Source organism: Morone saxatilis, unplaced genomic scaffold (assembly GCF_004916995.1).
Source record: "Morone saxatilis isolate NCDOM2014 unplaced genomic scaffold, NCSU_SB_2.0 Contig17, whole genome shotgun sequence".
Lineage (NCBI taxonomy): Eukaryota > Metazoa > Chordata > Actinopteri > Moronidae > Morone > Morone saxatilis.
The window spans coordinates 6,152,541-6,166,887 of NW_023339729.1; the positions used below are offsets into that span (position 1 = coordinate 6,152,541).

The 14,347-nt window shown below is 40.9% G+C and overlaps 1 protein-coding gene across 1 annotated transcript; it reads right to left on the reverse strand.

The window, feature by feature from the left end:
- Positions 1-3,001: 3,001 nt before the first annotated feature.
- Positions 3,002-8,919, reverse strand: LOC118326395 (neuronal acetylcholine receptor subunit non-alpha-3-like). Its single transcript, XM_035659378.1, has 7 exons — positions 8,752-8,919; positions 6,706-6,750; positions 6,187-6,296; positions 5,538-6,051; positions 4,411-4,601; positions 3,704-3,920; positions 3,002-3,491 (listed from the first exon to the last, which is right to left on the reverse strand). The coding sequence occupies exons 2-7, from the start codon at positions 6,730-6,732 to the stop codon at positions 3,360-3,362; spliced, it is 1,191 nt and encodes a 396-aa protein (XP_035515271.1). The 5' UTR covers positions 6,733-6,750; positions 8,752-8,919; the 3' UTR covers positions 3,002-3,359.
- Positions 8,920-14,347: the final 5,428 nt, after the last annotated feature.

Consider the following 14,347-nt stretch of genomic DNA (forward strand, 5'->3'; position numbering starts at 1 on the left):
CAATAACTGGAAGGTCGGAAGTGCTTAATTCTGTTGTGTCCTCTCCTTGTACAGGAGGTAGAGCTTTCGTCTAGTTATCTGATTCAATCAGTGATTGAGATAAAGGCTAGATAATAGAGTAGGAAAGGACAAATTAATTCAGTAAATGGTTTGGTAACCACAAAATGGTTGCAAGCCTTAAGTGGTGCAATATAAAATGTGTAAAATATAACATGTAAAATATCAAATATCCCAAATCAAATGTGGGCAAACTGTGGTCCGATCCAACAGACAAGCTACTGTAGCTCAAACTGCTGAAAAAGTAACATAACATAAGTGCATAACATTATGACCACCAGGATGCCCAAGTGGTCGGAATGTTAAGGCAGATCTGTGTATGACCCAAATATTACAAAACAAATGTGTGCCACCTTTGGCAAAGACGTGGCACAGTCGACAAAGGCCAGTCTTTGTGCAAACCATAAGTACCTCACACATGCAGCACATGTGGTCTGCTTATCTTGCAACATATCTGGGACAAATATGGTAAAGTTATGGCACAGCAAGCACTAGTAATCAGTGTGTGAGCCTAAGGAGGCCCACATAAGACATGTTAAATATGGCCAAAATATTGGGTCACTTTAGCTAATGATGTGGCACAATTGGTACTAGCAAATCCAGACGTGACCGGAAGTGGCCCACATATGGTATAGCAAATGTGGCCAGCTTATCTTAAATCATATCTAGGCCACTTTTGGCAAATATATGGCACAGGGTAATCTGGGTTTGAGCCTAACATGGCCCAGATTTGACATGGTAAATATGGCCCAACTATTGTTGAACAGAATTGGGCCACTTTAGGTAAAGATGGCTAATTTGGATGTGAGCCTGAAATGGCCCATGTATGAAGCAGCAAATGTGACCACTTATCTTATTAATTTATTTATATATTTGGACACTTTTGGCAAATATACAGCACCGTCAGTACTGGCTAATCAGAGTGTTAGACCTAAATTACATAAAACAGATGTAGGCCTCTTCTGGCATAGATGCAGCACTTTTAAAACTAGCCAAACTGGATGTAAACTTGAAGAGGCCCACACTTGATATGGCAAATATGGCCCAAATAACATAAAAGAAAGCACTTCTGGCATCGATTCAGCACTTTTGATACTGGATAATCTGGCTTTAAGCCTTAGGGGGCCCACATATGCTATGACAAATATGGCCCAAATATTTTACAACAGTTTGCACAATGTTTGGCAAATATATGGTACAGTCTGGAACATGGTCGAAATATCCTTGAACTGGGCCACTTTTGGCAAGATTGCAGCCCATTTGGCACTCGCTAATCTGGGTGTGAGTCTAAAGAGGCTGATATGTGATGTCAATTATTGTGCCTTGGCCTACCCCTGATTTTTGTGTGCCATTTAGTGTGACGTCATTCTATTTGCTGACCTTTCCTCTGCAACCCCAACTGTGACTAAGTTCAGCATCCCTGCCGAACTCATGTGTCATTACAATAATAATTACATTCATGTTTACATTGGGCATGATATCACACTTCCTTTATATCATTTTTCTTTTTTGTTGGGCTTTATACGACTTTATTTTATAGAGACAGCTGAAGATAGACAGGAAAGGAGGGAGTGAGAGAGAGGGGATGACATGCAACAAAAGGTCAGAGGCTAAAACTAAACCCGGGCTACTGCGCTAAGGATTCAGCCTTCGTACATGGGGTATGCTCTCTACCTGCTAAAATACTGAATTATTGAATTTATTGCAACATCTTAATGTTTGTGGATATTGTTTTTCTACATGTAAGTTAATCTCTACAATTTGTGCAGCTCAGAAAGGTAGGATAACTTTAAACCCCCTGTATGTCATGTACTGTTAAGATTCACTGATTTGAAAAAATCATAATCTTGTTCTTGGCTGGCATGCTGTGGTCTACTTCTGGCAAACAGGAGTGGGCCGCCCAAGTGCCATCAATCCATGCAGATTTTGCTGCATTTAATGGAATATGTATTTATTGATTGATTTAGGTGGTTTTGGTCCTCTATATCTGTATGTCTGCACTGCTTTGTTAGATATTAATGACTGTAACCTTCTCCCGTGCAGCTATTCACTTCATGAAAATACATCATTAGTGTTGTCATATTGACTAATAATGGTATTGTACCATGGTATACCAATAGGTCATGTGTCTCTCTCTTGTTAACATTTTATTTGTGTGCTCATATGACAAAAGATTTTATTTACGTCATTATTTCTGTAAAGCAGGTAAAGACAGTTTTTGTGGCCAAAAACTGATGATTGCTGCCATTTAGTGGTGATTCTGTGTCATTACAGCCAACAACACAATCAAATTGGTTCAATCCATATGGTCTACTGCAGTCCAGTCCATACTCTATTGCATGGCATTCTTGCATACAGTAACAGGGCCGTACTTTTCTAATGCAGGATGAGGCTATTTGGTAGAGAGGCAAGGCTCTGAGAATATAGCTTGTGTTTAGGATTTCACCATGCCCTTATCCAGTGAGATTGTTATCTTTAATCCAAACTTTCAAAATAGCAATTTAATATAAGTTTCCTTACAGAAATTATGAAATGCTGAGTTCAGGTTTTCTTAGTGCTCTAGGCTGACCCCTGTTCTCCTACTTTCTTTGCATTGTGTATGTATTACTCAGTAATTAGCAAGTACTTTGAGGCAAATGTATTCATAGATATGCACCATGTAAACACAACCCTCTACAAAATGGGACCATGAGATTATGCACGGTAATGTAAATGTCATCTTTCTGATGCTTTTGTGGTGTAAACAAAATTTCAGTTAATCAAAATAACACAAACAAATTTTCATGTTGTAAACCTGCAGTCCTCCGCTTTTGCCTGGTTGTAAGCTAGTCTTAAGAACAGGACTAGAAACAGATTTTATACATCAGATTTATTTCAGTTATCATCATTACAGCACAGTAGTGTATAGCTGGCTGGAGAACATGGGGCATGTGACACATGAAACAACTCATTATTCATGGAGTGACATTGTGCATGTTGTTGCATGTATAATAACAATGTTACAGTTATACAAACATGGATATTCAAACCATACACGCTACTATAACCTGCTTATTGCTTTCACTCCTTTGCGCTCCTGTGCATGCACCTTATAATGACTGACAAGTTGCATATAGAACATTACAGTTTCCAGTAGTCATTACAGGCTGCAGACCATACTGTAGGGAGGTAAAAGTTTGATTCTACAATAGAAATATACAGTGCAAATGTTTTATTGAGCTTTATCAATAAATAATAGTCAAAGACAAACGGGAAAACAGGAATGAGCTGTTGGAGAATATTTGTGACTTTGTGTGTGTTCATCAAGGTGTGCTGAGGTACATCTGCAGAGCAGGGGTGAAGATTAAGACAGTTCCTAGTATTGACACTGTGAGGAAGGCCCACAGGAAAATCCTGTCCAACACCTGAGCCACAAACTTCCAGTCCTGTACCACCTAAAAGAGACAGAGAGGGGTAGACAGTCAGAGCCAGAGAGAGACAGAAACAAAAAAGAAAGGTCCACAGGTGAGAGTTTGTTCCAGCCTGAAGCACTTTTGTCACAGTGAAAACATACCTCAATCACAACACAAGAACTAGTTTTTTTAGTGTTTTTGTCGTCTACTAGAATTTTTTCGTATAAGACATTCAAAGTCTGCCACTCCCTCACCTCTCGTATGAAGTGCTCCTTTTTGATGTGACGGCTGATGTAGCGAACTGAATTTGTTGCTTTCTCCAGCATGGCCAGCCAGGCTTGGTGCTCGTCCTCCTTCCCTGCAAGGGGACCTCTCTGCTGGCCGCCACTGTGGCCAGGAACCCCCCTCCTCCCAGCACCTCTTCGGGGTTTCAGCTCCGGGCTGCGCATCTCCATATCTGGAAAGTGGTATCTGAGGATAATAGACACTTATTTTACACATATATCCTTCTTATATGTAGATATTAAAGGAATAGTTTGATATTTTGGGAAATACACATTTGCTTTCTTGCCAGGAGTTAAATGAGAAGACTGACAGCACTCCATGTCTGCTTGCTGAATATGAAGCTAGGAACAGGACTGTTAGCTTAGCCTAGGATGAAGACTGGAAACAGGGGGAAACAGAACAGAACCTACCAGCACCTCAAAATAATTTATAAATAACAAATTATATTTTGTTTGTTTAATCCATACAAGGGTTTATGTGCCAGACTAATTCTTGGCCAGGACCAGTAACTTCCTAGGGTCTCAGCTAATTGCCTGGTAAGCCTAGCTGTTTCCTCCCATCTCCTGTCTTTATGCTAAGCTAAACTAATCTTCTCCTCTAACTCTCAGAAAGAAAGTGAATAAGCATTCACCAAAATGTCGAACCATTCCTTCAACTACAACTGATCCTATATCACCTGTCTGTGTGCCCCCTCATACACAGCAGTCTGGGCAGTCTCTGAAGGAAGAGGGTCTTTACCCAGGGGGCCATTGGGTGGTAAGTAGCAGAGGAACGGTGGTGGACGTTAATGACAAAGACGGTGACGATGATGGAAAAAGTGACAAAGATCATGATGAAGAGCAGGTATTCTCCGATCAGTGGGATCACCTGGAGACAGAGAAATGTAATGGTTACTGAATCAGTTAGGTATTCATCATACTATAACATTCACACAATGACAACATGCTGCTTTTAACCAGGTAATATTTATTAATTTAGCATGTCAGCTTGCTAACATCCCAATTAGCACTAAACACAAAGTATAGCTGAGGCTAATGGGAACATTTTGTAGGTATTTGATCATAAACCAAAGTGTTGGGACATTTGGGTATTGACCTGCAGATGGCACTAGTTCAAAAGTTAAGATATCACTCAAGTGATTTGAAATTATTCTATGGAGAACTTGGAGATCTTTAGCAAAACACAGCAATCCATCCAATGGTTGTGAAGATATTTCAGTCATACACTATAAACAAAACTGTATACTTTATGGTGACACTAGAGGGGAAGTCAGCTCACCAAGTAATTTTACTGAATGAGTGAAAACTGATGGAAAAATTAGGAAAAGTCCGGACATCACCAAATCCATTAGAATTTATCCAATAGGGAACTTGAATATTTAGCTTTGTTACTGTCTATTGCATGTTGCATGTATTGCATGTAGTTCTTATGTTACAATATGAGAGAATTTGATTCTTCAATATAGAGTATAAAATAATATGGAGTGTAAGAGAATACGTGCACAGTATAGGGAAAAGTCAGGGATTTTGGGAACAGTCTTTTTGAGCTCTGCTTTTCTGTAGAGTTCTGTATTGGACTAAGACGTGTCTGAAGTTGATGGCTAGTTAATTGAGTTGACATGCAGTTTAAGCTTCAGGTAATTGAGAGGGCTGTGTCTATGATCTGTGTTAATTAGAACATGCTGCAATTAAGATTACAATTAGGATAACTGAACACAGGATAAAGCTGGATAGATTTTAAAAAAAGTACAGCCCAGCAGAAACTTCAAAATGAACACTGACGTAAACCCGTTAGAAAACCCACCTTTGAGGATGAAGGGATGATTTCTTCTATTACCAGGAGGAACACAGTGAGTGACACCAACACAGATGTGGAAAGTGACAGCTTCTCTCCTTCGTCTGATGGCAAATAAAACACCAGTACAGTCAGAAAGGAGAGGCCGAGGCATGGGATGATGAGGAAGAGGGTGTAAAACAAGGGCAATCTCTTGAGGATGAAGGAGTAGGTGACAAATGGGTACCAGTACACCTCATCCCTCCTGCTTCCCCTTACTCCTGTGGCATTGAGGATCTCCCACTCTCCATTATCAAAGAAGTCTTTACGGTCCACATAGTGATCCGTCAGGACCAGGTCCACCATGTTTCCATCGTAAGTCCAGGAGCCAAACTTCATGGAGCAGTTTTGCCGGTCGAAGGGGAAGAAAGTGACGTCCATGGTGCAGGAGGACTTGTAGCTGGCAGGTGGAGTCCATGTTATAGTACCATCCCAGCGCACAATGGCTTTGGTCATCAGGGAACCCTCAAAGCGACCGTCCGCACTGTGAGAACATTAGAAAGATAGGATGAGGTGGTGAGGGAAAAGTCATAAAGAGCAGTCAAGGTAAGATTTGAAATATGCACTGGGGTTATCAGGCACTGCCCCAGAATGTGCTACGTATGTGTGCATAACTCACTTTTCATACAGGACAATGTCAGGCAGCCATATTGTCTCTGAAGGCACTCTGATGGAGGTTATACCTCCATAGTCATCTGGGTTCCACTTCAGCTTCACATCAACCCACTCCTTTAAATAAATAAATAAGACACACATGATAAGTTACACAATCTGGTACATTTTACAACAGTTGTGAAAGACACTGGACTTATGAAAGTGCATCTTCTGCATTTCAGCACCATGGACAGCACTGAACTGATAACTGCACAAACCAAATGGAAACTACACTTTTCATTACACAGTTGTCCCAAGTTTGCAATCTAACCTTGGAGCTTTCTTAAATATAAGACCAAAATTTCACTTTTAGTAGATTGATAAATAATGAATCAACATGAATCATACTCTATTAGATTGTGTTAAAAAAAATATTTTAGCCTAACCACACCAGTAATGGAGAACTTTAAGAATTCACATATGTGAAAATAGCACCTCTGAGTTTTAAGATCCAGTATTTGTAAATAGAAGCGTTCCTTGTTACCTGCCAGAGCCAGACATTTGTAGTCATCAGTTGGTTCTTTTCATCCTGCAGGAAGACAAGGAAGACGTTTTGTTCGCTATTCATACATCTTAGTGGCGCTTACTGTGAACAATAAGAGAGGCTAATGAGGAGGTGAGGAGCAAACCAGAGGCTGGAGACAAAAAGTTGAATGGGATGAAAGAAAGTATTTAAACCTAGTTAGAAAGGGAGATTTTTTCCCCAAAGTGGGTTAATTGCTTTTCTTGCTAAGAAATGGAACAGTGGAACAGCTTGGGGGTTAAGTGCCTTGCTTCGGGGTACATCTATGGCATTTAATTTAAGAACGAGAAGCACAAGTTACTCTACTATATATACAAATACTAATATAAGTACTGCTGCCTCATTTGCTCAATAACAAGTATTGACCTATATTGTCAAAAAACAACAGAGAGAGTGTGAAGGAAATAAGAGGAGGACAAAGACAGCAATGAATTTGTGGAAGTCAGAGAGGTTTTCAATGTAAGCTTTCGAGTGTCTGTGGACAAATCTACGGAATAGATTTTGTGGTTTGTCTGCTTTCGAGAGGCAACCCTGATTGCATACCCGTTCTCTGAACAAAAATTGATCTGAGGAGGGGGGGATTTTTGAAATCACAGTAGTCTGGTAAGGATACCACAAGATGGCACTATTCTTAATGTTATTTCTGCATGGCAGAAGTATGGACATCAAATGCTGATGTAGTCAAAATGGGGCCCTTTGTAGAGTTGTGGGAGTGTGTGGATAGGTGTGTGTCCTTTTGTAAATAATAAATGTGATCTGGTTCCTCTCAGCCTGATGGCCTCATTACTTCCTCTGCTGCTATGAAGGACCACTTTGGACCTCTCTTTTAACCCTTCTTCCTCTCTCTTCTTTTAGGTCTCTTCTCCAGTCTTTGCCCCTTTAAATCCCTCAGCTCCTCACCTTCTGTCTTGTTTATTGTCACTCTTCTGTCCTCACCTGCGCTTCTGTAACATAGTTCCTCTGTTGACCTCCCTTCATAGCCACCCATTTCCATCTCTTACACTCCTAATCAGCCTTTCTCTGACTTGTATTTTTCTTCTCTCCCCTGATTACGTTTAATAATGTCTTCTTAACATGAAATAATAACCTTCTGTCCCGTCCTGAACAGATGATGAGCTACCTCTGACCAGGACAGAGACACTCGAGAGCTTTGCCTCTTTCTTCTTTCAAAATAATGACCCATCCTTCTACTCTATATTCTCATGCGTCATAGTAATACTGAGTTTCACTTCCTTCCATCTTTCCTCTTTTCTTTCCTGTCCTCTCTCGCTCCAAAACATAACCCTCCAATCCTCAAGAGACTTTAACATGATTTGATTATCCATGTTACATAAGGCAATTTTATTTCTGCAGGGAGTGTCCTTAACAGGTACGCACAGCTTAAGACTGTGTGCCGGGTCGGTCTCCTGGAAGCATTAGAGCCTCTATGTCTGGTTCCACTTTGCTCGAGGGCACTCAGGATGTGATCACTGCACAGACTGTTTAAAATACCCTCATCTATCTAATATTAATATAATACATAATGTATGGCAAGGACAGAGCCAGAGCTACCATTGAGGACACTGAGGTCATGTCCTCAGCATTTTATTTTATTTTTTGTCAATTTGTGGACTGGTTTCTGATTGGTCTTTTAAAGGCCTGTCTGATTTTATTGATTTTCTTTCTTCCGTTCTTCCTCTGTCAATATAACTATAAATGCAAAGTAAGCACACAAGCTGCATACAAATAAGATGCAGGCGTTCAAATCAAAATATGTTGAGTACTCCACAAAAATAACTTACATAATTATTTTGCTGATAATTCATGACAAAAGTAACCTGATCAATTTTCATTCACTTCCACTTTGTTATTCATTTGATATACATTTACTCCATTACCCATCCAACACAACAACAGTAACCACAACAGCATAGAGGGCCAATTCTCTGTAAATACTTGAAATAACTTGACATTTCTATACACAGATGTTTCGTGTGTGTTTGTGTATCCGGGGGGTTGCTTCCTCACCACATCAACCAGCTGTGAGATCTTGAGTCCAAAGCGTACAGTGATGGTGTCATTGGCATGCTGGACAGGCCGCACCCACTTCTGGTAACCCCTGAAAAGGTTCCTCAACAAGGAATCCTCTAACTCGGCCAGCGACACAAAGTCTTCCTGAGCTGGAAGGAGCCAGAGAAGAGAGTTGTGATGAGGAAAAAAGAGAGAGGAGGTTTGGGAGAGAAAATAGTACATGTTCATGAGAATATAGCTATGGGTGTAATTATACAGTATGTAGCATTGAAATTAGTCAGTTAACAAGAAAACTAATAGGCTTTGACAGCAATTCTGATAGTTCTGATAGTTGATTAATTGTTTAAGTCTCCTATAAAAAAAAATCGGTTTCAGTCATCTATAATGCTTCTCTTTTAATCAGCTGTCTACACAGGTTGCGTAACAGCTTTTGTTTTACTTTACACTTTACTGTGCCTGAATGCATCCTGTGTAAACAGAGGACTGGAACTTTTGCTGCTGATGGTAACTTCGGATTTCAATTTCACATGTTTTTGGCCTCCCCGGCTTTCCATACTGCTCTGCTAACATGCTGCTCTTGTTACTGTATGCAGCTGTGTAGACATGGTGTAATATACAACCACACCAGCAGCTCTGTAACACCGTGAGGATCACAATAACAGGCAGCCAGCTGGGGGCAGCACCTTTGAGTGGCTGGTACTGTAACATTTGCTAATTAGCACTAAACGCAAAGTACAGCTGACGAAAATGTCATTATTTATGAGTCTAAACTGAAATTTCTTCTGGATGATGCAAATGAAAGTTCAAATGAAAGTTCAGAATATCAACAAAGTTTCATGGTAATCCATCCAATAGTTGACACAAATGAAGACCTTATGGTGGCGCTAGAGGCAAAGTGAGGAGAGCACCAGCATCATTGTGATTAATCCTCTGGGAACCATGCTGCTAGCATGGCTATGTATGGACAAAACATGCAGTTTGAGGATGCTACCTTTGACTTTAGGCAACTGTGATGGGCATTTTTCTCAATTTTCAGACATTTTATATAGTAAATTATTTGATAAACAAATAAAAATAAAAATTCTTAAAATTAATCAGTAATGAAAAAAAAAAAATACTGCTAGTTAGCTAACATGAATGTAATCATGTGCACAGACAGATGTGCAAATAAATGTGACCCTCTTGCAAGACTTCCATAATCAAAAACATACAAAGACACAGTCGAGTCTCAAAAACAAGTGGAAGGAAAAGTTAAGTCAGGGCCTATGAGTCACACACTCACTCACACACACACACTGTCAACCCTGGACTGACAGCTGGTCATGGCCGAGCAAATGCATCTAAGCTCCCAAGGCTGACAAAATGATCATGCTGACATGATCACCTCAGACAGAACAATTGCCAGGGGAGACAAGATGAGCTCAGAGCGCTTTGTGCAGCCAGGCACAAGACATAATAGTCAGTTAAAGAGTGACGTTCACGCTGAGCAGGAGACAGGAACAGGGCTTTCACTTCACCAGCCACTGTTAAGTGCAGACAGCTGGGAGATATCAGTCTCTTCAGACAATTACAGAAAACACACTGTGATGTTATAGAGAAAAATATGCACAATGTGTAATTCAGTTTAGTTCAGTTGAAAACAATCAGTCAATGAATGTTGTATTCAGTAAAACAAATGGTAGACTCTTCAGTGGCTTAGAGTTTGCATTCTTGATTGTACTGACAGCCAGTGTGCTCATCAAGAGCTATACGCCCTGTTGAATTGTCCTTAAGCAAGACACTGAACCTCTTCCCTCTTACTCATTATAACTTCGTCTAAAAGATGCAGATGACAGCAACATTTGCTGAACGCTCAGAGCATTATGTGGTATTTGTACTTGAGCTGCAGTACAGAGCCTCCCTCAGTAACTCAGTGGCTCTATCAGCTCTGAGCATTTGACTGCATAAGCGGACGATATTTGGCACTGCCGATGGTAGTGCTGCAACAGAGGCAGAGGCTGATAGAGAAGAGAAAGTTGAATCAACAGCCTCTCAAACAAGGGGAATGGAACGGAGGAATGGAGAGAGCTGATAAGGGAAGGAGTGAGGCAGAGTGACCCAGAGCAATTCCTCTCAGTGTATGAGAGACAGAATGAGGGGGCAGGGTAGAGGTTGGTATAGAAGGAGAAGTTAACTGGGGCAAGGGGAATGGGAACAGTCAGCAAAACAGATAGCAAGGAGAAAGCAAATTCCCATTTCAACTTGATTCTTAGCACAAAGTTCTGTACTGTGCAGGCCAATCCCTCTTATCTGACATAGTACATACTGCATATTACTTAGTACAATATAGTCTGCCATTGTAGTTTACAATAGAGAGAGATAAGATTTGTTTTGGGGTTGATTAAAACCTTATTTCTCTTTTCTGCCTCTAAATTTGAATTCATTATCCTGAATAAGACCCTGTGGATGGTGAAATAAAATATGCAATAGCCAAATCATTCATCTCTCTCTGTGTGTGTTGCATTTCTTGTTTAAAGGGACAGTTTACCCCAAAAGCAAGAATACACATTTTTCCTCTTACCTGTAATATTATTTATCCATCTAGACTTGGTGTGAGTTGCTGAGTTTTGGAGATATCGATCATATACATCACTATGCACGACTATGTTGCCACTTGCCAGTCATTTGGTAGCCCCCTGCTACAAGTCTAGTCTTAGTTTGTTTGCTTGCCTGTCTACCTGCCAAAGTTACTTACATCGGTTTTCTTGAACCCAGAATCACCTGTCTGGCAGCTCTCCACACTGGTCAGCAGCCCTGGGCAAGCCACCCCAGTTTTCCCCACTGCAAGCTTTCACCCCCTGGATACCTACCCCATCTCAGCCCAAACATCAGCCAGCCACCAGTTCTCCGTTCCACCATTTTCTAAAGAATGAAAGACTTGTTTTTCACCACCTGCATGTCTTGAGTCTGCTTTTGGGTTCAGCCCTTGATGTTTTGTTTTACTACTCAGGAACTACAGTTTGTGGTTCTGTAGATAAATGCAGATCATTGAATGAGATTTAACAGTAACTTAATTTTGTCCATATCTCACTTTATTGTTATGTTCTTATCTGTTGATACAAGGTTCCTTTTTATTAAGTTTAACAGTATGGCTCAGTGTTTTTAATGGGTACTGAACAATGATGGAGATATGGCACATACAAGAAAGCTATATCAGATTTTGAATACACAAACAATAGGATCAATTCATTGTTGGATTGGGTTTTTATTCATAGTTTATGCAAAAATCAACACTGTCTACAGTTTTTCGTACTAGAAATTGCTAATGGGATCGGGGTCTTAGGTTTGTTGTTATGCATGCTATCATGGTAGAGGACTGGTAAATGAATAAAGCCAGTGGAATGTCCTCACCAGTACTGTATGGGAAGACAAGTCACATAGCCTAGCGTAGAGTGCTTTTCTCTGCCTGTGTGCATGTGAGGAAAAGAGAAAACTCAAGAGAGTGCTTTAGGATGTGTGTGCATGGACACAAATGTATCCTTATTTTAATATTTCCTGTATTCATTCTCCTTCTGTTTCCTGTTGGGTGTGTTGGTCAAAGTACGTAGCGTGTTCAGACTCAGAAAGATTACCTCCCATTGCATCAGAGCCCCTGTAAAGCACTCAGTTTGTAAAGGCTTGAAACGGGGCATCAGTGCACTCAGGCAGCTGAATCCTATCTACCATCTCTACAGGAAGCAACTCTGTCTCAAGATCCTCATCAACAACAACGCAGAAGCCAAACTCGTCAGACACGGCAGGGATGGATTCCTCTACAAGTGCCCGCTCTCTCCCTCAGATAGAGGCTGATTGACTGTGCGTGTATGCGAGTGTGTGTGGTTGATTGAGCAGAGGTGAAGGGGGGGGTATTGATTAGAATGCACAGGCTGATGGTGGGGGGGGAGGGGGTTGATTCTCTGTGGGGAAATTATGATGTATTACCATGGAGAAACACTCTGTGTGTGTGTGTGTGTGTGTGTGTGCGTAAGATAGGGAAAAAACTGTTTGCTGAAGATTGATACAGACACAGGGGTGACCCAGCATTCAAACAAACACCCTGCCTCCTCCTCAATCTAGAACACCCCATGGGTGACACAGTGGTATGATCACCTTGAAACTGTCACCATCTGTTCACTGTGGAACCACAGTGGGATGTACCACTGAGAGGGGTAAGAGGATGAGAGGGAAAACATGTTTTCTTTAGAAAACAGTGCAAATGAAAGACTGTTTAACTTTAAGTTTTTTTCCACACAGCTGTCACTGATGCTTCCAGGCCATTGGACAAGAATTAAGAGAGAAGGAAGCGAGCTTTACAATCTGAGTTACAGCGCTCCTCGTGTTTACCCACAATGCAACAGGACAGGTACCTCTGAGGTAGTCAAGACTTTTCACAATGACCCCATCTGTCATAATGCCCTTGAGGCCTGTGCTGTACTGTACTGAGCATGTAGGCCAACACATTTTGGTTCATACGTAATCATTGGATGTCAAAGATGCTGACCATCACATGACCAGAGCTGACCACATGTGTTCAATAATACAGTGCAGCCTGTTTATACATTAGAGCCTTATTGTGAGTGGTTTTCATTGGTACTAATTTCCACCAAAGGAGCAGTTCCAATGGAAACTGCTGACAGAGAGGTACGTACATTATCCAGAGTAATGGGGACATTATATCTGGATAGACATATTGTGCTTGAATCTTTAAGATTATCGTTTTGTTCTTTTTAATTTGGGTGAATCGTCTTTATTTTTCGTTTAAAATACAAACATGATCCTGCATACCAACCTGCTTCCACTGGGCGACATTAATTCAAGCTCCTTTGCAGAAAGCTCAGTGTCAATTTAAAATGTCATTCCTCAACTGTGGACGGACACTGGGACAGCTAATTGGACCACTGAAGGTGGTTTAATCATTTTAATCAATTTGTCATCACATCTCTCTCCTTCTCTCTTTTTCTCTTTCTCTTTCTCACTATCACACACACACACACACAAACATATGCAGCATAAATATACAGCAAGAAAGATTTACAGCATGTGATGCAGAGAGCTACTCCATCTCAAGATTAGAGTGGTGTAAATGCTCAACAGTAAGCTGAATCAACATACACTGACACACACACACAGTCTGTTTTCCCTTAGCTCAACACAGTGACACAATAATTTATTCTTTACTTTTTATAAGAAAACGTGTGACGCGTAACTGAGTCACTGCTTTATTATGTAAGGGAATTATTTCCCCATTCATTTCAATGTTAATGTCCCATGTTGTTCTCCTGTAGAGTGCTATACGCTCATCCACAGTCATGCATCCCCAGGGGGGCGCTGCGCTCCCGTTCTTTAATAAATCATGAACGTGGTCCTCTCACCTGACCCCATCATTTTGTCCTACTGCCTCCCACACGTTTAGAAGTGCCATCACATTTGAATTATACAATATGTCCGCTTCTTTGTGAAACTCTTTCGCCATTAAAAAGCGCTGAGCAGGACTGTGGACACTGGTTATTGGTCTGTTAAATAAAGGAGACGGTGAGGAGGTGGGATGCTGTTCTGATCGCGCAACACGATCCCA

What these genes read in the sequence shown, in the direction of transcription:
- LOC118326395 (XM_035659378.1), bottom strand. Translation starts at nt 6,732, where the DNA reads ATGACTACAAATGTCTGGCTCTGGCAG. An exon ending in ATGAGGGGGCACACAGACAG is followed by an intron (nt 3,921 to 4,410) that starts GTGATATAGGAT and finishes TATTATCCTCAG; the next exon opens with ATACCACTTTCCAGATATGG. An exon ending in AGGAGCACTTCATACGAGAG is followed by an intron (nt 3,492 to 3,703) that starts GTGAGGGAGTGG and finishes TGTCTCTTTTAG; the next exon opens with GTGGTACAGGACTGGAAGTT.